The sequence below is a fragment of the Orbicella franksi genome, chromosome 1, assembly GCF_964199315.1.
Source record: "Orbicella franksi chromosome 1, jaOrbFran1.1, whole genome shotgun sequence".
Lineage (NCBI taxonomy): Eukaryota > Metazoa > Cnidaria > Anthozoa > Scleractinia > Merulinidae > Orbicella > Orbicella franksi.
Window position 1 is genome coordinate 41,654,691 of NC_138145.1, and position 23,616 is coordinate 41,678,306.

At 40.2% G+C, this 23,616-nt stretch overlaps 1 protein-coding gene across 1 annotated transcript; it reads right to left on the minus strand.

Annotated features, from left to right (window-relative positions):
- Nucleotides 1–5,995: 5,995 nt before the first annotated feature.
- LOC145464502 (uncharacterized) lies at nt 5,996–10,421 on the minus strand. Its single transcript, XM_081448419.1, has 6 exons — nt 10,358–10,421; nt 10,241–10,291; nt 9,926–9,964; nt 7,550–9,262; nt 6,839–7,193; nt 5,996–6,065 (listed from the first exon to the last, which is right to left on the minus strand). The coding sequence occupies exons 1-6, from the start codon at nt 10,419–10,421 to the stop codon at nt 5,999–6,001; spliced, it is 2,289 nt and encodes a 762-aa protein (XP_081304545.1). The 3' UTR covers nt 5,996–5,998.
- Between the last annotated feature and the right edge of the window lie 13,195 nt (nt 10,422–23,616).

The window sequence follows — 23,616 nt, forward strand, 5'->3', positions numbered from 1 at the left end:
GTGTCAGGCGTCGCAGAGTGTTCTCCCCCGCCCCTGGCGTAAACAAGTAAAATCCTGTTTCATTTGGCTTGCACAAGGCATTTAATTTTCAGAAACGCTATTACTGCGCATCCTCCCGTAAACCTTAATCTTTTGTCACAATTTACAGATATAGAAGACTTTAGAGGAGACTGTGTGGGGAACATTTCGGGATCGTGACTAAAACACCACACGAGTACATACGAGTAACATACAAGTACATACGAGTACATACGGGTAACGTACAGATGCATACGAGTCAATACGAGTAACTTACGAGTACATATGAGTAACATACGAATACATACGAGTAGCATTCGACTACATACGAGTAACAAGCGAGTACATGCAGACACATAAGGTGATATACAGGTTACATAGGAATACTTAGCTCTTATTAACCGAGCAGGAGGTCAGTATGCGATTGGGAGAATCTTGACCGAGGTCGTGAGTACAGACCGAGGTCAAGATTCTCCCATACAGACCGACTTAGCTCGGTTAATAAGTTGTTTATTACACGGCAAAGAAGAAAACTTTAATTCGTTTGATGTAACTGGTTTGCTTGCAAACGAAGATGACCTTAACTTAAACCTGCCGAAGTTTGCTCGTCCTCTTTACTTCTTTTTTTGTCATCAAGTTTTTTGGCACTTCCATAAATGATTGATTTTTGTATTTTACTTTGCTACAATTTCAACGCAAAATGAAACCGGTCTAAATGCCGGTATAGTGGCATTTAGTGGTATATGTGCGCGGGTCATGTCTTACACACATACACGAGCAAGCGCAACTGCCACCCACGCGCGCGTACCACACACATGCGCCTGTGGCACATACATACGTTCTCCATATGCGCGCCAAACAAACAAACTTGAGCGCTGATGTGATAAGATGGACGTTGCGCGTCAAATAAACGCAGATTGCGCTGATTGCACACAAGATTTAGCGCGCGCAAAGTAATAGCATTGTAAAAGTTTCGAGGTGAGTGTGTGGCGTGCTGTTACGGAAGTGTGTGTGTGTGTGCGCGCGTGTGGGAGGGGGAGTATCTTTTCATTCAGTGAATTGAACCCCTCTCCATTTCCTCAAGTAAGGGGTAAAACAATCTAACTTTCGTTCAAATTTGCAAATTTTGGTTATTCTCTTAACATAGGTAAGAGATTAAATTAAATTACATGAGTAAGAGATCAAAATAACAGATTAAATTTATTGGTTATGTACAATAATATACCCTGCCATAGTGCAAGTCACAAAACGGTTCAATAAAGCTTGTAAACAGCAACATTACTTTGAATGTTTGTTTGTTTGAATGAATTTTCCATTATTAATCAATGTATTTATATTTGATATTCCTATTTATTATATGGCTGTGTCTCACAAGGACTGGAAACTACCGAATTCACGACTTTGATCGGCTGAAATCGATATTGACCTCGGTCAAGATTTTCCCATCTATACCGCCATCTAGACCGGTAATGAAATGTAAAGAGAAAAATGGTACATTTTATGTTTATTACCCTCCTGCCATCGTATGTTGCTCCTATGTATTTGTATGTAACCAATTTATTGGTATATAACCTATATATTACCGTATGTAGTGGTATGTACCCGTATGTTTCTCGTATCTAGTCGTATGTTACTCGTATGCACTCGTATGCAAGGTACGTAGGTAAAGTCTGCATGCGAGCCAAGTGGCCCATCAGGCCGGAGCTTATCCCGGTTTCTGTAGTATGAAGCGACTAGGAGTATTTCTACTCCCCCCTGGATGGGATGCTAGTCCATCGCAGGGTTACCCCCAGCATTAAGTTCGCCGGTACCCATTTATACACCTGGGTGGAGAGAGGCACTGTGGGAGTAAAGTGTCTTGCCCTAGAACACAACACAATGTCCCCGGCCAGGGCTCGAACCCGGACCGCTCGATCCGGAGACGAGCGCACTAACCATGAGGCTACCGTTACGTATGCACTCGTATGTACTCGTATGTTACTAGTAGTACTCGTGTGGTGTTTTAGTCACGATCACATTTCGGTAAGACAACTCTGTCTCGCTCGCTTTCCACACGTGTTTCATTCAACTCAAAAAGTGAAGAACCCGCTACTCCGCGCTACAAATTTTTTCCGCCATTTTCATATTATCACTTCGTTTAGAACAAACTGAAATGTCCATATCATTTCGTCAATTTACATAGTTGGATATTTGTCTGCGGATTATCTGTTCCGAAAAGCGAACAGCTATCTCAGCCCGGAGATACGTTCGAGGAAAACTGTGAGCTTCGGGGAACAGATAAATAGATAATGTCCAAGTATATTTTTAAAGTCAAATGAAGGATATTATCCTTCAAATATTTTGCGCAGCACGCAAGATCTTTTAAACATTTGGTAATATCACTCGGACAGTGAAAGCTTGTAACCTGACTCGTTCCCAGCGATCTCTTATGTAATAGTTAGACGAGAGGGATTATGGAAAGAGCATCCAACACGACTTAGTGAATGATCAAGACTGGGCACGAATCTCATGATTTCACCAAACCACTGACAGTGCCTCTGTCCACTTGGGTGGTATAAATGGGTAGCGGTGAATTTAATGCAGGGGGTGGGGGGGGGGGGGTAGCCCAGCAATGTTAGTCGTTCGCAGACTTGTTTTTCTTCTAAGAACATAATGAATTTCTGTCAATTTTGCTCACTGGAACAGACCAAGCGGCTTAACCCGCTTTGGCCTGGACCAAAGTGAGATTCCTGTCACTGCTAGATAAACAGCGCGAAAGTCATTCAGGACTAAAGATTTCACAGATTACATTTATCATGTAATAGGTAACAACTTCCAGGCCTGTGTTCACACAAGCGACGTGCGCTTTCTTTAATATGCATCACAAACCAAAAGTACATCAAACACTTGGGAAAAAATATTTACAAAATTAATACAAAATGAAAAACTTCAAGAGTTGTAAAGAAAAAACTAATAAAAACTAATAATTTAGAAGTAAACTTATAAACCCTCGATATAACAAATTAATACCTGTCAACCCTTAACGGTATAAAATGCACACTCAGGATCAATTGTCTGATGCTAAAACTAATTTGAAAATACAGATAGATAGAAAGATGTGTATCCTTATTTATTGGGTATGTACTTTTCCAAATGAGGAAGCGGGCGAAGGACATGAATAAGCAGGAGTGAATATAACAATTGACAATGTGGATGAAAGCGTCAACCTGTAGCCACAACAAGACCGAAAGGTGGTCTGGGTACTTCACTGGAATATTCCCTGTCAGTCTACTAGAGGGTATCTACCAGATTGTATTCTTGCATTTGAACTATTTGTTTTTCCTTTCCTCAAGTTCTTTTTCTGTTTCTTCACTATTACTTGACTTTAAGCTTGCAACACTCTAAAAAAACTTAATTGTTTCGATCTGTTTCCAAATGTTTGGCAAAAGGCAACATCAATATCCATGTCATATCGCAGCGGCTTTCTACTTCTACCCCCGAGGGAACTCCCATATAAAAATGACGGGGACGCTCTTTTAGGGGTTAAAAACGCGGTTTTGGTATCTCTTAGCATGTTCAGCCTCAAAAGGTCCACAGCGGGAGCTGAGCTGACACAAATATGGCAGGAGACATTTGTCAATCAACCCATTTTTTTTTTTTTTTTTTTTTTTTTGCGGAACGACAAGTAAAAAGATATAGTTTTTGTTTTTCAACAATGCGTTTTATCATCATGTATATCATTGCGGTTAACTTCTTATTTCTTGTAAGCAACTGATGTTTAATTTTGTCACATTTACACTGGGAATTCACAACTCACCACATTCACTTTTAAATGTGTTGTTTTAGAATTATTGTCCCTAAGAGGTGAAAAAAAATTCAAGCCACGCTCATAATTCGGGATACTGGTATATATAAAGAACACAGCTACTTACAAAGTGTGCACGCTTCTGAATTATGACATGATGTCAATCGGCTTGAAACGAACATTGCGACTAAAAGGACAAGGGCATGGGGGGGGGACTCACATATAAAATAGACGGGGGGTGCTCGTCGTACCTTTTAGTGGTTAAGAAAGGGGTTGTGGTACCTCTTAGGGTGTTAAGCCTCAAAAGGTCCACAGCTGGAGCTTTTGCGATTCCTTTTAGGGTATTGGGACGAAAGAATATCTCAGGAGATGTGTTATGTAAGAATAGGGGAGAAAAACATTTCAAGCCACGCCCTAAAAACAGGATCTTGGTACCTCTTAGGGGTTCTTTTCAAAATTTCCGACGAGCACCCCCGTCCTTTTCATGTGGGATTCCCTTCCCCAGAGCAAGGGCAACGTTAAGTTTCTAATTAATGCCTAATAGTCTAGGAGACGCAGAGCGCAATAAGATTCTACGACTTGAGTTTCGTAATCGTAATAGTCCTTCTTTAGTCCCATCGTTAAGACACCAGGCAAATGAAACACAGTAAAACGTTTTTTCTCAAACGTCGGCTTCAAATAAACGTCGGGTTTACAAGGCCAAGTCTTCAATACACAATCGAAGTGTTTACTCAAAAGTAATACATCACCTAATACTTAAACTGTGCAAAAGAAAATTCATAGACAGTCGCCTTCCCCCTACCCCATCCATGTAGACATCTCTTTGTATTCTTACGTTTGTACTTCAGTCGTATGGACTGTCTGCTACATCAGTCATGCAGGCTACATACGTCCAAGTAGGTACATGCATTACGCGTTAAAATAAGCGCATACATGTTCCCTTAAAAGTTCAATAAAATGTATTTACACCATCCGACAGTGTCTCGCCAAATTTGGTATAATTGCTTTGAAAATGTTGCGCTATGATTGTAATGAACTGAAGGCAAGCACTAGTCTTCATCTTAAGAGAGATTTTATAAAGAAAGAAAATTGTCTGTTAAGCATACGTTTGCGGAGAATACAGAATTATCAAACAGACTACGAGCCTGGGTTTTCTGTGAGCGAGTCGTTGTCTATCGGTCATAGAAAACGAGGGCGAGTACAAAAAAAATTCTCTCTTTCGAGAGCAACGTGTCCACGGCCTATGTGCTGGTAGTTCCACTTGGGAATTGCAGTTTTTTAGAACATAAAATTTCCAAGGGAATCTATCAATCCATAGGCGCGAGTCATGAACACGATTTTCATTTTCTCTCAATTGTTTACCACGAAATGTTCTTGTACTAGTAAACCTAAAACTGAAAACATCAAGACATTATTTACCGTAATGTCCAACCGTTCTGGAGCGCAATTGCCATTTTATCGTACCGTTGTTTGTCGGTGTATTCAGCAGTAGTATTTACTTCTACGTGCTATTTTCCAAGAGAAATCTACATGGGATAACGACCAAAACGACTCAAGATTCTTGCTCTTTGGTGCCGCCCATATATGCATAGCTAGCTTGAGGTAATCGGTTCAATGCCCGTCATTCTCTCTGATGAGCGCGCATCTCTCCTAAACTTACAGAAATACTGCAAGACTCGTAAATATATTCAGGGATCACAACAAAATGTGATATTAGGGCCTCAACAGACTAGGACAATTGGTCGTCCATAGATATTAGCACCTAACTGCTCGACAGAATAATTCCACACACTGGAAGCTAAAGTTATTAATTTCTAAATATCTATGCGAGAACTTGATTAATAACGTTCGATGAACATGTCAGAGGTGCCTATTTTTTCCGCTAAAATCGTTGGGATGAAACACTTAAATTCAGTGTTTTAGGAAACACTTAGTACTTGGTTGTTAGTTGGATTTACATGTAAGGTAATTAAATTCCAGTAAAAGTGTCATCGATACCTTGGTTGCTTCGATCTTTTAAGCTATTGATAATCCTTTGTTGTCTACAACTAACGTTTTGCTTTAAAAGCCTGATCCCAGCAAGCATTGAATGGGAGACAACTCAGCTTCTCTTCGTGGTAGGTTTCGTGCTGGGATCAGGTTAAAACGTCAACCATATCGATCTACCATTGACAAACTCGGATTGTGTCCTCTTACTCAGTCGATCTCCAGTAACTGTTGGCGGACAAGACGGCTGCACACTTCTTCAATCTGTTCTTTAGTTCTGTGTGAGGAGATCAAGTAAGACACTATTTTTATTGTGATTTTATAAACAAGCAGTTGTTTTGCCTTTCATCAGTACTACATAGTGTATTTTGTTTCTCTATGTTTTATCTTCACTGTCCTTGCCCGTTCACATACTCTTGAAATACCGTCAAGTAATCTTTCAAAACCTAAGCGTAAAAACGAACCGGTCTTCCTTCCATAATCAGCAAGTCCTATCTCGTGACGTATGACCAGTTTTATAGATTGTATGACTTGTCAACCTACAACCATATCAGGCAGAGCTTAGGGAAATGCTGTCGAAGTAAATATTAGCAGCAAATTATTTAAGTCCATAAAAACCCAGAGCATACCCTCTAAAGGTGCGTTATTATGGTCAGGATTTATATATGACCCATTTTATGATCCAAGATCAGTCGGGTCATGGTGCATCAAAGGAACCAATGAATCTTCTCTTCGCAAGGATTCTTTGGTTCCTTTGATACACAGTAATAATCTGAGTGATCCCGGATTATAAACACTCATTCAAATCTTCTCAAGGAATCCCAGCCTTATTGTCTTAGCATAACCTCGTGACTGAGCCAGAATATCGATAGAGCTGACATGTATAGCGACGTTTTCTACTAAAATCTGCAAACAAACGCAGGCTCTTTCGAGTGTTGTCGATCAATCCATCGTGATTGGTAAACAATAAGTTTGCCAATGCTGGGCCTCTGAGTTAAGCTAAAATCGATGTTGAAGCACGCCTATGCTACAAAAAAAAGCCCAAAATACCGTTGAAGATCCTTGGTGTTGTCATCCAGCACTCTCTCCTGAATGGTCTGTGACCTTTCAAGGCATTCTTTTGCTTCCTGGAGTTCTCCCCTTTCTTTCTGCACCATACCAAGATCAAACAGAGACTTGGCCGTGTCACGATGATCCTTCAGCAACTCTTCCCGTATCCTCAGTGCTTCATCTGAATACTGCTTAGCTTTGTCGTATTGACCAAGAGCATAGTAGTTATTGGACAGATTGTTGAGGATGGTTGCCGTGAAAGGATGATCACCCAGTTGTTCCCTGTAAACTGGAAGGGTCTGACGTTCTCTGACTGCGATGGCTTCACGGTGGTCTCCTTTAAGCGACAGGGCCACTATCAAAATAATTTACAAGAAAACGTTATTATTCCTCTGTCTCGATGCCTTTGAGTTAAGTACAAGGAAAAACTAGTGAGGAATTGATCCGGCCCCTGATAAGGCTCCATTACCAGCCACTGTTCGGGAAAGGAGGGGAAGAACTGACGTAGACCGGACTCGAGAGAGCGGCGGAACTCGAGCCTATTCTTAGATAGACTTCACGTGTCCAACTGTTAGTCGGTTAGAATCCCAATCCGATTGGCCGTGGCTAGACTCTTGGCTGGTATCATCGTGCTGTGCTGACGAACAAGACTATTTACTGTCACAGTGTTTCGCTGAAACTGAGGATGCATAAACAATAAATGAAACGTACCTGCCATATCATTGTATGTTGCTGCAAGCATGACGATGCCCTCTTCCCCATGTCTTTTTCTAATGTCGATAGCCCGCTGAATCTTCACTTTCCCTTCAGAGAATTTGCCTTCCTTTGCGAGACATCGACCAAGTTTGGAGAGACATTGGGCCCGGCTATTTCCTGTGTTGATGTTCAGATTCCGACTGCTCTGAATTTTGTCGGCTTCCACCAAATATTCCTTGGTTCGGTCCGCCGCTACATCACACAGACCTGGCGAACATGAGCAGTGGAACACTTGTTTGATCCCCAGGGAGGTGAGGCACTCACTCAATCTCTTTTGATCTTCCATTTCTTCAGACTTCTTTCTTAACAAGTTGAAAAAAAATTCATATCTCTCCTTTCCAATCATCTTCGCCAGAAGCTCCCCAACGCCGTTGAAGACATCGATGCACTTCCCAATTTGTTCTGCAGGCATTTCTCCGTTGTCACACCACCCAATAAGTTGCATGATGTTCTCTTCGTCCTGTCGGAAAGCTGTGATTGCGTCTGAAGCGTTCTTGCTCAAGAACAGTTTAAATGTGTCTGTCAGGAAGGTAAGAAAGTAGTTGATGAACACATTCCGGGCATTGACAAAGATTTCACGAAAACCTGACTGATCTGATGTCTTCTTTCCGCAGTAGTCGCGAATGACTCTGAGAAAAGTAAAGAAACAAACATCCTTAACGATGTTTTGTCCTAAAAGAGATCGCTTTGCCAGTTCCAATGCATTATCTGTGAGCTGATGTTCACTCAGCTTCAAGGGTTGAAATATTTCTTCAGCTCTACGCAGGGTGAAACGCCCTCTAAGAAGTGCTAATATTATGAGGGTGCTCTTTTCCTTTTCATTAAGTCTGCCAAAGCAAATATCAAGGCACACGTTAATCTTTTTTTCTTTCGGGACGGACTGGATCTTTCTTAAGAACTCAAATGCATCGCTCGGTTGTGCGCAGCTCATACGTGCCACGAGATCAAGCAGGTCGGAGTGTGACATGGCTAAGGTGTACAGAACGAGGGGAATGCCGCTGCAAATCTCTGATAGCTGGTACGCGAGCTGCTGGTCAACCACCCTTTCTTTACCAACCCTTTGCAAAAGCTGAAATGACTCTTCTGGTTTAAAGCAATCCAGATGAACCTTTTGCTGCCCTAGGTCCGGAAACACAATTTTCTCTGATGAGGTGACCAGTAACTTGACTTTTCTTGAAATCATCACAGTTTCAGTGATAAAATTCATGATCTTCGATTCTTCGCATGGTGGGGTCATCCTCCCTTGTGCCACTGCTCCTTCATGGGGAGTTTCTCGCCCAATGTCGCCCAAATACAGCAGAAATTCGAAGTTGTCCAACAGCAACACAGTGTAGAAAGCTTGGCTTTTCAGGCGATTTTTCAGCTCTGATATCGGCTTGTCGACAGGACAAGGGTAAACTTGTTGAAGAGACTTTTCTGCGAAATCGTCCAAAGAATTTATATATCTGCAGTTGACATAAACAACCACGGTGCAACTGTCGAAGTCCAATCGGTCGTTTGCTACCTTGATAGCTGTGCTTGTTTTACCCACACCAGTAACGCCATGTACGAGAACACATCTGCAAACGTGTGTTGGACAGAGGTATCTGCTAATGGCGTTGCATTCCTGGTCACGACTGACAAAATGAGGAATTGTTTGAGGGAGATGGGAGAAATCTCTGCAGGCTCCTGTGAGACAAATGTTTCTTCGTTAATCACCAACTTATGTAGATAAAATATCCTCTAGAAAGAGCATCTAATAGGAGCGAGAATCCGCCAACTAATGTACACGGTTCTTCCTAGAACACAAACTATCAATATTGTAAACTATGTTGACCAACAAGTGGACACAATTTGCGTTTGTCGGCAGTTGTTAGGTGTTCGTTCTGTTCTTCTGAGATTTATATAGGTAGATGTGACAAAATTTATTGACGTGGCACACTTTACGGCACTGTTTGTGCCCCTGCAACGTCGAAGATGAAACTAGGTCTATACTTTATTGTTGAAAATAGTCATCGATTAGTTATCGTTTTTTCAGTGAATAATAAAAATACAATACTGAATCTCCGACAGTAACAGTTAGAGCATTAATTGTATAATTTATGAACTCCATTGATTATTTTATTAGCACGCCGTTAGTGCAGTGCTTATCCTCCTGTTTTGATAGGCGAGACAAACTACTTTCAATCTTTTGATTATATTTTTGTTGTTCTTGTTATTTATTTCTTTGTAAGTTTACGATCATAGCCATTTTAAAATGCTTTACGCTTTACGCTACAATGCGGAAACAATTTATGAATATATGCAAATAAAGCCTGTTGTTGTTGAGTCTGATATAAAATTTCAAATTACCTGCACTAGTTTCCGATACTGGTAATGAGACTATGAAACCTGTGTAATTGATCAAGCAAAGAACAATACTAGTCAATACAAATGACTGAGTCATGAAAAAGCTATTTCGTCACAATTCTTTCCCAATAACATTAATTTTCCATCTAATCATTCCCCATTTTTACATCCTCGAATTTTCATTCCCATGCTTTTCTATTCCCATGCTTTTACGTTCTCCCATCATTTCGTTGTAGCAACAATTGCAATCAACTTTCTCAGGAAAAACAGTGAAGAAAAGACCGTGAGACTCAATTTAACATTAAAAATTCAAAATACCTGGACTGGTTGTTTCCAGTTCACCAGCACTCTTTGGTTGATCTGAAAGACCTGGAAGGGAAGGTTAAGTATTTGTTATTTAAGGTGACCGAACACAGTTTTCGCGCGCGTTCTCACTAGTGCGATTCAGCGCGCGCACAAGGATTACAAAAACCAAACATGACGTCGATACAGCGATCATTCTAATTGCTCAATGCCCGCGCTAACTCTGGACACAGTGTATTGATGGTTTTAGTCTTTTATTAGAAAGGTATGTTAGAAAAGGTAACAATGCAAAGAACCCAACAATTCTTAGATTTACTTTTGTTACCGAAAGAACTCAGTTAAGTGCAGCGCATGCGTAATAAGTCAACAATTGTGATTGACTGCGGAATAGCTTTCTCGGAATTACGCCTATTTCTCGAGAACCATTCTTTAGAATTTCACGACACTCGGCACGAAAATACTTTAGGGAACGAGTAACTGGAGTAATAAAAAAATGAACCTTAACAGACGAAATTCTAGATATTCCAGTGAACCTTAAACAAGGGATAATCATAGGCGTACGGGCACCCTCGGACTGTCTGCAGGGGGGGGGGGGGCGGTGACCTTTTTACCCGAAAAAATTACCCAATGCCCGAATGCGTGAGTGTTGAAATCGGGATGCAGACGCACTCAAATTGGGAGAAAAACAAAAATGTTCACAAAGATAGTTCTATTGAAAGCTTGCATACTCAATGACCTCTCTATCAACAGTCTCCATCGAGTAAAATCTAAAACTTATTAAGAGAAAAAGTCCTTCTATTCATGGCGTTCGTTCAGCGATGGGCTGATCAGAAACATTGGCATTTGCGTTTGAAGATGGACCGTTTGGGTGTGTTACAGAAGCAATCATATATTCGAGACGAACGTCTCTACATACACGAGACGTTCAAAGAACAACATGAGGCATTGCAAGAAGTCGTTCGTGATAGTCTCGGCCACAGCAGACTTGCAGCGTGCACTGCAAGCCTTCTATGAATTCAAAAGCCACGTAAATAAGATGGTTAACAACATGGACGTACTAGAGGAACACCTCCAAAGAAAAATTCAAGAAAGAAATTAAAACACCATATTGTTAAGACATTCCAAACGGCTCTTTCAGAGCCACCACAAGAAAAAAAGTCTTGGTCCTCGTTCGCTTTGATTCGTGTCCTTGTTTTGTTGATGGAAAATTGGGAAAGGAAATAATATCCTTATTAAGGATTTCCACGATACACATTAAGCCAACTTGTAGCTAACAGAAAACCCCAGGTCCCTCATAACATTTCAGTTTAAGTCCTTTTATTGCAAGGCAAATGTCAGAGAAAAGTAGCTTACAAGGCTTAAAATCTAAAAGTAAAGGCCGAAAACGCTGTCCCGTTTCGTCCCGACTGACTACCACGGCGTCTTCGGTGCGCCAACGATACTTAAGATCAGCAGCAGATACAAATGGTACACTTTATACGGTACGCACACGGTACTACTTCAGGGACCAAACCACTGAAGAAACCACTTGGCGGCCTAAAGATACCCAATCGGGTGTCTAACCACACAGAACTTCATAAAAGTAGAAACTCTTTATGCGGGTTTTGAAAATCACATCAACAGCATTATTTTGTAATGTTTTCTCTTGAGTGTCGTTGCCCGAATCATGGGCGTTTTGCCCCTCGCCCCCCCCCCCCCCCCCATCTCGTACGCTTATGGGGATAATTATAGATATCTTCGTTAAATTACTATTTAACTATTAGATTATGAGCTCAAGATTTCTATGAGGTGATAGTTGATGAGCCCGAAGGCCGAATCAACTATTTCGTTGATGCCCTTCTTTTAGTCTTCTCAGAAATTTAATTATCCATTTACATCTAAACTTTCTTCCAAAACTTCAGGAAAACGATGAAAACGTTGCATTTTATGGACGACTGACAGTCACTGCACTCTAATGGCTGATAGTGTACGAGTAGCTCAGCCAATCAGATGGCAGCATTTGCATTAGTATACTAGTAGAATTCCACTAATAAAATAGTGTTAACTTCTGAGCATTGTTACATGCTTGTTGCATGTAAATTATAAAGAGAATTTAATAACTAGATTTCTGCAAATAAACCAGCCCGATTTTAAAGCCCTGTTAATATTTCATGCTTCCATGGCAACGTCAGACACGCCAGCTTAACTATCAAAAAACAGAAGATTGTGTTGTTAACAAGCGTGTTGCCATTTTTGGCGACCAAAGGATCAAGAGTTTTAGCGAAAAAAGGTAAATGAAACACAGGAATCAAAAAACTGTGTTCAGCCACCGAAGTGAACATTGGTAAATATTCACTGAGCCTGAGGCGAATAATTGTTTTAGTACAATTTTCAGAGGTGAATATCAAGGACTTCAAAATAACGGACTAAAGCATGAAAACACAAACGCAATTGTTCGTTTGCATACACGTATGCAGCCGTAGTTTTAACAATAGGGAGTTTACGAATCGATGACTTCTTTCACGACGACGATGTCTGTACAGCGGAAAGCCCTACTACGCATGCGCAAAAGGGTGTTTCGCAAGATTGAGCATCGTCGCGTGGCCGGCGACGACGGCAACCAGAGTGTTTTCAAGTTGTCGTCAGAGTTTTGCGACTTAGGTTTGTTGTGACCTTTTTCTGTGCCATTTTACGTCTAAGGTAGATTATTGCTTTCTGAAGTCTGAGTTTTCTTTTTTTTTTTTTTCTAACAGTTGAAGACGCTGGAAATGGCAGACGAAGTTTTAGCTTTGGCTACGGCAACAAGTACAAGGTTATGATAACTATGGGTTTTTTTGGTTATTCATCTCTTTATTGAGGTTTCCCAGCATATCAAGTGTAATTGCATGAACGAAATGAAAATTGGGGTGGCATTTTCAGCTTTCTTTTGGGGCCTAATAACGGTAAATAGCCCGAGTAAAGTAATGTATCCAAGCTCAACTTCACACCATGTCTACATGTGCAGTTTTTATAAATTATTCCCGCAGCTATCGGTCAAATAAGGCAAAGGTATGTATTTGAACGATGATATGCGCAGCTTTTCAACTGTAGTTATTTTGTTTTGACGTCAGCAGACACTTTACTTAACTTATTTAATTCAGACCGAATTTAGATATCCTAAAACCAGTTAAAAGAAATTCCAGACTCTTAAGTCTTGCCTACATCTTCATTATTTAAGCCATTTCACTGCAAAAGCTTAATCTTAAATTTGTACAGTTGCAGTCAATGTTAATGTAGTGAATATTCCGTTGTACTTGTAAACAAAAGAAATCCAAACTAAATTATTACTTCACAATTTTGTTAGGCCAAAGAGAGGGCTCTTTCCAGCAAATTTATTGTTTACACTTGCTTGTGGACAAGAAACTGTTTATATATGCTGTGCTAAATTAAAGCAAATTTGATCTATTCCAGAGCTGATTTGCCTTTTTAAATGATGTAGGACAAGTTTATGACATTGGTACATCTCACGAATGTAACTCGTTTTGTTAAAGAAATTCTCAGATGAAATGGAGTGTAGAGCATGGAGAGCATGATGTAATGCTGGAAAGGGAAATAATGTTGTTCGAATTATGGAAATATAAGGCAGGGAGCGGGCCAGTGCCTAGATCGAATTGCTGAGAGTCTTAATCATTTGAAAAAGCCGTCCTTTAGCGTGTCTCAAACGTCTGTGGGATTTTAAAAAGAAGGAAAGATCTGAGAAAAATACTTCTGGGATTTCTCCAGGAAAGACAGAACTCGATCAAAAAATGGAAGATTACTTGGAACAAAAAGAAGATCAGGAGGGGGCGTCAGAGAAGGCCTCAGAAGAACCTCGGGATAAGGCGGCAAAGGACAAGGACACGAGAAATAAGGCAATGGAACATGTGGAACGTCGATCAGAAACAAAGAAAAGAGCTGGCTCTGATCTGCCAAAAAAGAAAAGGATACACCATGGAAACGACCCTCTTAAATACTTGAGAGAGGCATCAGATAGATATTGCGAACTGAAAAAGCAAGAGCTTGAATTTAGAATGGCACAGGAGAAAAGTGCAGCAGCCAACAAACCCTTATATGCTTCAGCAAATGACTGAAGAATCAGCAAGAGCAATTTCAAACGATGCTTCAGATGTTCATGCAACATGCCCTGTTAAACTTTTGAAGAAGAGAAATTGATGTTATGTTGGACTAATTTAGTCAGGAGTTTTTATGGGCGTAGTTAAGTTCATGGTTACATGGTTACATTTTTTAGTAATGGGATACCCCTTTCTCCATATGGATAATCTCTATTTACTATTTAATGAAAAGTTAAAACAAAATTCTTCTTTTAATGCTGTTGAGTTCCACATTGATACAAAAATAACAGAAGTTGAAACTATATGATTAAATGAAATAATTATCTAGAAGCGGTGGATTGATGCCAAAGTACTCGGAGCTAGTAGACTGGTACAAAGTAGTATGAGCGTTCTGAATCAAGGCACAATCTATGTACATTTTCCCCACTGCACTTAAACCAATTTTACCCATTCAACAGCAGTACGTGCAGCATTCATGGCTGTATTGTAGTCTTTTTCATCTTGGGTTAGAGCTGTACCCCTTAAAGGTCCTTGCACGTGCGCACGCAGGGCGGGGGAGGGGGTCTGTTGTAGAGAACTCTTTGATTGACACATGGCCGAACAGTTCCGTCGATGAAACCCCAACAATTGTCTAATGCTGCGCGTGACTGATGTACAGCATCAGCATATAGCGTAAGGTTTGCTAAAGAAAGCAGGTTATGATTGTAGGCAGTCAGCGAGTGATTCCATCGATTGCAAATCCAGTCAATCATGTGATTTGTTATAATGCGATCTCTGGGACTGGTATTGCAAGGTGAAAAACCATATCATTATACCGGCGAGGATATAAAAATCTTTTTAGGTAAATACAGAAAAAAGGAATCGATTCGACAACCAAACCATTCTACCTACGTCACGAACTCATCTGGTAACTGAAGTGCATCTGCAAATTTTTATATGTCATTTTTATAGAAGCGAAATTTGGCGTTGCATCCAGCATTTGTCAACTCGTCTAACTCAAATCTTTCATAATCCCAATACCGTACGGAAAATCGGGTTTTTTGACCTATTAGCATCATACAACAAGACAATCTCTCTGTGATTGATAAATACTTTTCTTTATCATATGACCCGTACGGCCCCGCGCGCAATTTCCGTGGAAAACCATAAGAAAAAAGGTCCCGTATGAGGGCCGTACGCGTCGAAGTGATAGGGCCGGAAAAACACGTGCGGCCCTACTAGAAATGCGTACGGCCCTACTAGAAACTCGATGCGAGTTAATGACAAAACAACTTTGTCGCTGCAAAATTTTGTTCTTTTCAAAATGAGAGATGAAAGTAAACATTGTGAGAGCGAAGTTTACTATTCAGGCGAACTGTCCGATGCAGAACTACTTCAGTCGCCAACTCACTCCGAAAGCACAGAAAGAAAGTCAACAGTCCTCACAACTAAAGAAGTTCACAACTTTCTCAGAAGCCAACAACAAGCAAACGGGCGGTCAAGAAAACAACTTTTCCGAATAAATTGTCCGATAATTAACCTTTGGAATAAGCAAACAGTCTTGAGGCGAAACTTCTTTCAGTGGAAAGCATCAAAGAATTCATCGTAGGTCAACAGCAAGAAAACCGGCAAGTCGCGAAGAAAACAAAGTATGATATAAATTTTTTCTTCGAGTTTCCAGAGTTAGGAGAAGAGAAATCACAAACATACCTTGTGCACAGTAGGATATATTGCTCTGCAGTTTCTACATCAGTGTTGTTTGAAGAAACAAAACTGAGTACGAACACAAGTTCATTACCGTAAAATTCATCCAGATAATAATACTCGCTTGAATTTCCACTACATAGCAAAGCCAGCAGAAGTCAGCAAACCCAGGTACTGTTTGCGGGAGCTAACATCGGTGTCATTAATATTCAGTTGCTGGTTCTTCCTTGTTCAAGAGAATCCAAGAGGTAGACAAATAGCTTGAAACGACGCCGACGTTTTCTTAAGTCTTCAGATGAAGAAGATTTGTGAACAATTTCACTGAAGCGTGAAGCCAACTTTTGTCACTCGTTAAGTTTTTGATGGTTTTGACATATCTTTGACAGCTTTATGTCAACTTTCTGTTGGCTTTTTGGCATGAATTGTAATTGTAGACTTACATTGAAAAACAAATGTGAGAAAATGAGTCGTGTTTTTCGATGAATTGTGAGTTTCTTGTTCGACGCGAAGAAATAAACGACAATGAGTTTTCATGGTAGAATCTTTTCTGTAGTTTTTCCGCACGGCCGTCTGATGTTATGTAATCGCGTCCTATTTAGGTTCAACCGTTAAGTGGTCATATGATAAAATGCTTATTGACTGAGTAAGGTCGGGCCGGACGGGAAAATATTTGTCTCTCGGTCAGGACGCATGGACCTCGCTGCGCTCGGTCCGTACGTCCTGACCTCGAGCCAAATATTTTCCCGTCCGGCCCTCCCACTCAGTCAATAAGTACATAGTACGCATATGCAATGCAGTTTCTCGTCTCTCTTAACTTTGGCATCTCCCTTCGGTCTCTTCCAGTTTCCCTAAGTGATATAGTACTTCACAAACAAGCGTTGTTTCCTGGAAGAAAAAATTAATTTCTTCCCAAAAAGGCACAAACACTACCCTGGTCCCAGGTTCCGCATGAGATGAGAATAATCAAGAAAAACCTCTGGGTCCAGGGTACACAAACACGGTCTTGGTATCGTAATCAAATTTTGGCGCCAAATTGTGCGCGACGCCGACCCAGAACATGACGTCACTAAAAGTCGTGGCCGTGAAAGGAGTCGTCGATTCGTAAGCTCTCTAATAAGCTTATATGTACATTACGATTGTGAATCAATTAGCTTACGATTGTGAATCAATTCACTCATCGAGTTCGGCAGTAAAACAAACAAGCGAAACTCAACGAATAATAAATTCATCCGGTACCTTTGTTTTATCGTTGTTGACTGTAGGTGGCTATACCCGAACTCTGCCACGAGTAAAGCCTTGTCACGGAAACTTGTTCTTAAAAAACGCACACCACTATACCACCGAGGAAAATGACCCAGGCTTTGTCACTATTTTGGATTTATTTCCTTGATCTAATAACGATGTGGTCGACTAAAATTACAATTACATAAAGCTAAATTACTAACAGCGGGTAAGTGGTTCTACACGCGAGATGAGAAAGACAAACTAGCTATGTACAATAATAGAAACAAACATAACTGAAACAAGCTGAAATTAAATGCTGATGAAATAGACTTACTCACCAACGTTTCCGGGTTAAATCCTATCTTATGTCTTGATAACTTCTTTAGGGATTTCTGATTCTTCGATCACACGCGTTGCTGATCTCATTCTACTGTGCTATAAACTGGTCCTTGTAAAGAAATATATCCCACGTGATATTCTGTAAATCACGGAACGAAATTTGATGATAGATACTTAACTGCGCCTATATGGCAGCGGTTACATGGCTCCCCTAAATTGTAAGATCAATTTATAAAAATAGGCGTCTCCTAGAATGCTTAGCTATGAAATATCCAAACTAAAGGAAAAAAAAACTAAAATAAAGTGTCCATTCCACATCTGCTTCTGTCAGCATCAGCTTCACTTGGTATCACTGGAATCTGTTCAGCCTTGCGGGATTGGCTCCTAGTCGGGGACACCCGGTCTTCCTTCTGTGTTATTCGGAACTAGGAGGACAAGCTTGTGGATTGGGCGCTCTAGGAAAGACACTGGTTTTCTTCGTCTGCCACTGCTAGAGAGATGGCGATCTCTCTAGCTTACATCCCTAGCCCATCATTTCCCTTTCGAGGCTCAGCCACACGAGCTAGTTTCCACTGGTTATGGGGGGTATTATCGTCTTTAATGATAACGACATCTCCAAGTCTCGTCTTGGGCGCACCTATATCTGCCGTTCTTGTAGAGCATGGAGAAATTCTTTCCTCCATCGAGTCCAGAACTCGTTCGTTAAATGCTGACCGCGCCGCCATTGTTTCTTGGAGTACTGGTCAGCGTCTTGGAAGGCTCCGCGGGGTGGAAGAACGATGTTAGTCTTCGTGGTAAGGAGATGATTTGGGGTCAAGGCCTCTAGAGAAACAGGCGACGTGTTGTTGTGAGTAGTTAGTGTTAGTAGTGAGTGGACGGCTGTTTATTACTGCTTCAGCTTCACACATAAAAGTCCTTAGTGCTTCGTCGTTCAGCTGGCTCCCGTTCTTTTCCAAGAGTGCGGAGAGGACGCTTCTAACTTCTAACTTCTGCTTGAAGTTGGCGTATAGGACCGCACCTACAGAGGAATCGTCGCAGTGCGTTTAGAAATGAGTCGTTTCCAATGTATGACAGACTCCTAAATGAACGGCCCTGGAGGCCAGGCATGTAAAAACTACGCCGTATCTTTTTAGTTCCTTGCGGCCTTCCTTAACGTACCATGGGTCGAAGAGATGGACACCGCAATAACTAAACGGAGGGGATGGTTCTAGTCTTTCTTCGGGAAGGTCAGCCATTTTTTGCTCTTGTGCCTTCGCTCGCAGTCGTTGGCAGGTAACGCAATTCTTTATGTAGGTTGAAACAGCACCGCTACATCCAGTGGTACAACAGCCGGAGGAGCGAATTTCGTTGAGGGTAACTCTTCCTTGGTGCTGAGTCTTTTCGTGAAAATCCTTTATCACGAGCTCGGTGACGTGTCCTCTTCTTGGAAGAATGACCGGGTTAATGTTCTTTATATCTCCAGGTAAGCTGGCTCGCTGAATTCTCCCACCCACTCTTAGAACCCCATGTCTATCTAGAAAGGATCAAGGCGGTATAGATTGCTTGCTTGTTTCACGACTTGACTTCGCTTTCTTGCTTCATCAGCCTTTTCTGTATTTTTTTGGTTCGACCTAGGGGTCTCAAGCGCCTTGATCTCATTGTCTTTGTATTTGCTTTACGATTTCACGCTGAGCTTTCTTCAGTTCTTCTATTCAAAGCGGCTGGTACTTCTAAATTGCGGAGGTTTTCACATCTTCCAAGTGAATCCCTTTCCTTGATCTCTCTCTCTCTCTCTCTCTCTCTCTCTCTCTCGGAGTACCTTTAGGTATCTGCGGCAGACAGCTATTGCTATCTTTGCAAGGAACAAAACTGAGGAATAATCTAGTCGTTGTAGCAAGGATGCTGGAACTTCATTCCCTGCTCTTGGGAAAACAGAGCTTTTCTTGACTTCTTTATTGTCAGGTGATAGCTCGAGATGTTCATACTGTGGATCAGAGCTTCTCCAGCCTTCACTGTTCTCCCACAACAACGCGGGTCCGTTTATCCATCGCTTCTTCTCAACAAGGCTTCTTGCACTGATGTTTATAGTTGTAAGAATATGACGGTATATCAAGACAGTAACCTCAAGTTCATGATTTTCTTTATTCTCAAAACTTGTCTGCTTGACACTGATTTGAAACTGTAAGAGGAAATTATATATTAATCAGAGCTTGAGCCGGGCTGACAAAAATTTGGACAAATAGAGGTGTTTTGTTTCTTGACTTCCGTGTAAAATCTCATAACACGTTTGCCACTGAAGACATCTTAAGGAGACCCTTCCGTGTCTCACGGACATAATCGACAGCGAAAGCATTTCTATCTTAATAAAGGAAATGTTATCCATTATGATAAACCAAGATACTAATAATGTTAAAAATTTGGCATTCATTCCTGCGGTTATGATAGCGGAAACTCGTAATTTCACAGCTATCCGGCTTTTGTATTTCCAAATCATAATTACGAAATCCAGTCACGCACAACATTTTTACAAAAAGAACTGAAGAGTACTAAAAAAATGGAGAACTTTATCCTCAACTTTATTTAGTGATTTTGTTCTCCGTGCTGTAAAACCGTTTTCCTTTCCTTGAAAAAATTCTTTCCCGTCTACTAGATTTTTGAGTTATTTTTTTGTAAAAAAAAAAAATACCTCTTAGTCGGCGCGTCGGGTATGTTACGGGTCAATGGGTGAGTGAGTGAGTGAGAGATGTATGTATGTCACACCAATCAGATTGGATCAACTATAAACAGCCAATCAAATTTCTTGTTGTGAAGGTAAATAGTATGTGAGGAGATTTGATCCTGATACAGTTTAGAACGGCCATATTTATTCTTCTATAAAAGAGGAGGAATTATTCATGTATGGGGCTTATTTCGACATCTTCTGAGGCGAGGATTTTGTGAGCGGGTTTGATTAACATTTGCAATTGGATAATCAGTCAAAGAAACATAGTGTTTGGCATATAACTACGAGCATGCAATCAAGGGTGAGCTTTTCCCATTAGATAAAGTTTTCAATTAAATGAGTCTTAGCCGCTATGCTACTAGGTTTAAGATTTGAATGATAAGAACAATTGTATTTTAGGGGAGCGGAATGCACTACTGGGAATTTGATGAGGTTGCGACCAGGTTCAAATCGTTTGCATGTTGTATTGAAACCTAAATATTGCTGCAGAGTTCATAGTAAGTGTTCCGGGCGTGTAGTCAATGTCAGCATCCATTGACAAGTTTCACTGTGAAAAGCGAAGAGACTATAATTAATTCGGTCAACAGAACAAAAAGATATTATTCTGTGACGATTTCACAATTATAATGGTTCTTGTTTACCATTGGAATGAGAAGATACGTTTGAAATGAAACTAAATCTTTTCTCTTCAATGTTATCAGGGTTTTCGCTTTTTCACATTAATAGCTAGCACGAATTGCAGTAGGAGAAAAAGGAAATTGTTTTCGTTCATGATAACTTTAGTGAGGTATATGAAGTCTTGGGCGTTTTATTGTATTAAACACAAGGACTTTGGAAATTGAAAAATAAAGACTGACGTGTATGTTACCGGTTTGGGATTTTTAGTCCGGTTTGGAGCGGAGTGTGATAGTTAGATACATACACTGGGTTGTTTTAGAGTGCATAATGTTCAGTGTAATAGTGGCTAGTTATGAACGAGATGAGTCTTGAGTTTTGAAGCAGTTCATGAGTTAGCGGCTATGCAAATTGCACAAGATATTTTTATTTTTAGTTACAAAGGGCAACTTGATACTTTTGTTTTTCACAAGGAGTAAATTCAGTTAGAGCTGACAAATCGTCACCACTTGTTCCCACGAGATGTTTGCTATTTTCAGTTACAAATGGTAACTTGACACTTTTGTTTTTCACAAGGGAGTAAATTCAATTAGAGCTGACAAATCGTCACCACTTGTTCCCATGAAATGTTTCAACAAACAAAACAAGATATTGCTATTGTTAGTTACAAATGGTAACTTAACGCTTGTTTTTGAGTTATTTTTTTGTAAAAAAAAATACCTCTTAGTCGGCGCGTCGGGTATGTTATGGACGCGTCAATGGATGAGTGAGTGAGTGAGTGAGTAAGTGAGTGAGTGAGTAAGTGAGTGAGTGAGTGAGTGAGTGAGTGAGTGAGTGAGAGATGTATGTATGTCACACCAATCATATTGGATCTGCTATAAACAGCCAATCAAATTTCTTGTTGTAAAGGTAAATGGTATGTGAGAAGATTTGATCCTCGCGATAGAGTTCAGAACGGCCATATTTATTCTTCTATAAAAGAGGAGGAAGTACTCATATATTGGGTTTACTTCGACATGTTCTGTAGGTTTTGCTGAGGATTTCAGTTATGAACGAGATGAGCCTCGAGGTTTGAAACAGTTCGTGAGTTAGTAGTATGCAAATGGAACGAGATATTTTCATTTTTAGTTACAAAGGTAACTTGATACTTTTGTTTTTCACAAGGAGTAAATTCAATTAGATGTCACGAATCGTCGCTTCTAGTTCTTAGGATGTTTTAGAGGAGACGAGACTATTTAGATCTGAAAGAGTTCTACGTTTACAATAGTAAGTGTAGGCAACGATTGTTTTGTTCTTGTTGCATGCAAATATAACGAGATATTTTATTTTTTAGTTACAAAGGGTAATTGGACACCTTTTTTTTCACAAGGAAGTAAATTCAATTAGAGCTCACGAATCGTCACCACTCTTTCCCACTAGATGTTTGCTATTTTTAGTTACAAATGGTAACTTAACACTTTTGTCTTTTTGTATGGGAGTAAATTCAATTAGAACTGACAAGTTATCGGCTATTGTTTCCAGGTTATTAAACAAAAAAGAAGCATTCATTTCTGAACGGTTTTTACGTCACTGCAGTAGCAGTTTAATAGTTTTATTTGATGACATTCATTTCAGTCCGATGTTTTTAAAGGTAAAAAGTTTGAAAACTGCTCAAATGTTCTTTGAAGACTGCGTGGCACCAAGTTAAAGTGCAATTTAATTAAATCAGACTTTCAACGTGTCATACAGGTTTTTTTCCTCTTTCTTTCTATTTTCGGACAAGTTGTGTTGTCTTGTGTTGTGTGAAAAGGGTAAACGTACGACTCGTATAAAATGCGAAAAGGTCTCTTATTTAACTTGAATATTTTTGAGCAAAAATTCCTCTTGGGGGTTTGAAGGGCTATGTGATCGGTGAGTGAGGGAGTTATGCATGTGCGCATGTCACACCAATCACAGTGTGGGTTGTATCAAAGAACGAATCAAATTGCCTGTTAGAAAATAAGATGGTATCTACATTAATTTGGAGAAGTGTCAGATTACTGTAGTTTGTTCAGTCAAACATTTTATGGCTTACTTTTCAGTTATCTTACCATGAGCGATGTAACATCGCATGTACATCATAAATTCCGAGTTTCTTTCTTGCTGTACATCGCAACCCAAAAAAAACTTGTCAAATTAACCAAATCATAACTGTAAACAGCTCAATGAATGCTCCTATCTCCGACACTTCACAAAAAATAACTCTTGCACGCCTTGCGTGCCTATGTTATTTTCAGTTACAAAAGTAACTTGATACTTTTGTTTTTCACAAGGAGTAAATTCAATTAGAGTTCACGAATCGCTGCTTCTAGTTCTTAGGACATGTTTTAAAGGAGCGAGACTATTTAGATTTGAAATAGTTCTAACGTTTACAATAGTAAGTGCAGGTAACGATTGTTTTGTTCTTGTTGCATGCAAATATAACGAGACATTTTTACTTTTTAGTTACGAAGGGTAATTTGACTCTCTTGTTTTTCACACGGGAGTAAATTCAATTAGAGCTGACGAATCGTCACCACTTGTTCCCACGAGATGTTTGCTATCTTTAGTTACAAATGGTAACTTAACACTTTTGTTTTTTTATATGGGAGTAAATTCAATTAGATCCGACAAGTCATCGGCTATTGTTCCCAGGATATTAAACAAAAAAGAAGCATTCATGTCTGGACGGTTTTTACGTCTCTGCAGCAGCAGTTCAATATTTTTATTTGATGGGCATTTTATGACATTCTTTTCAGTCC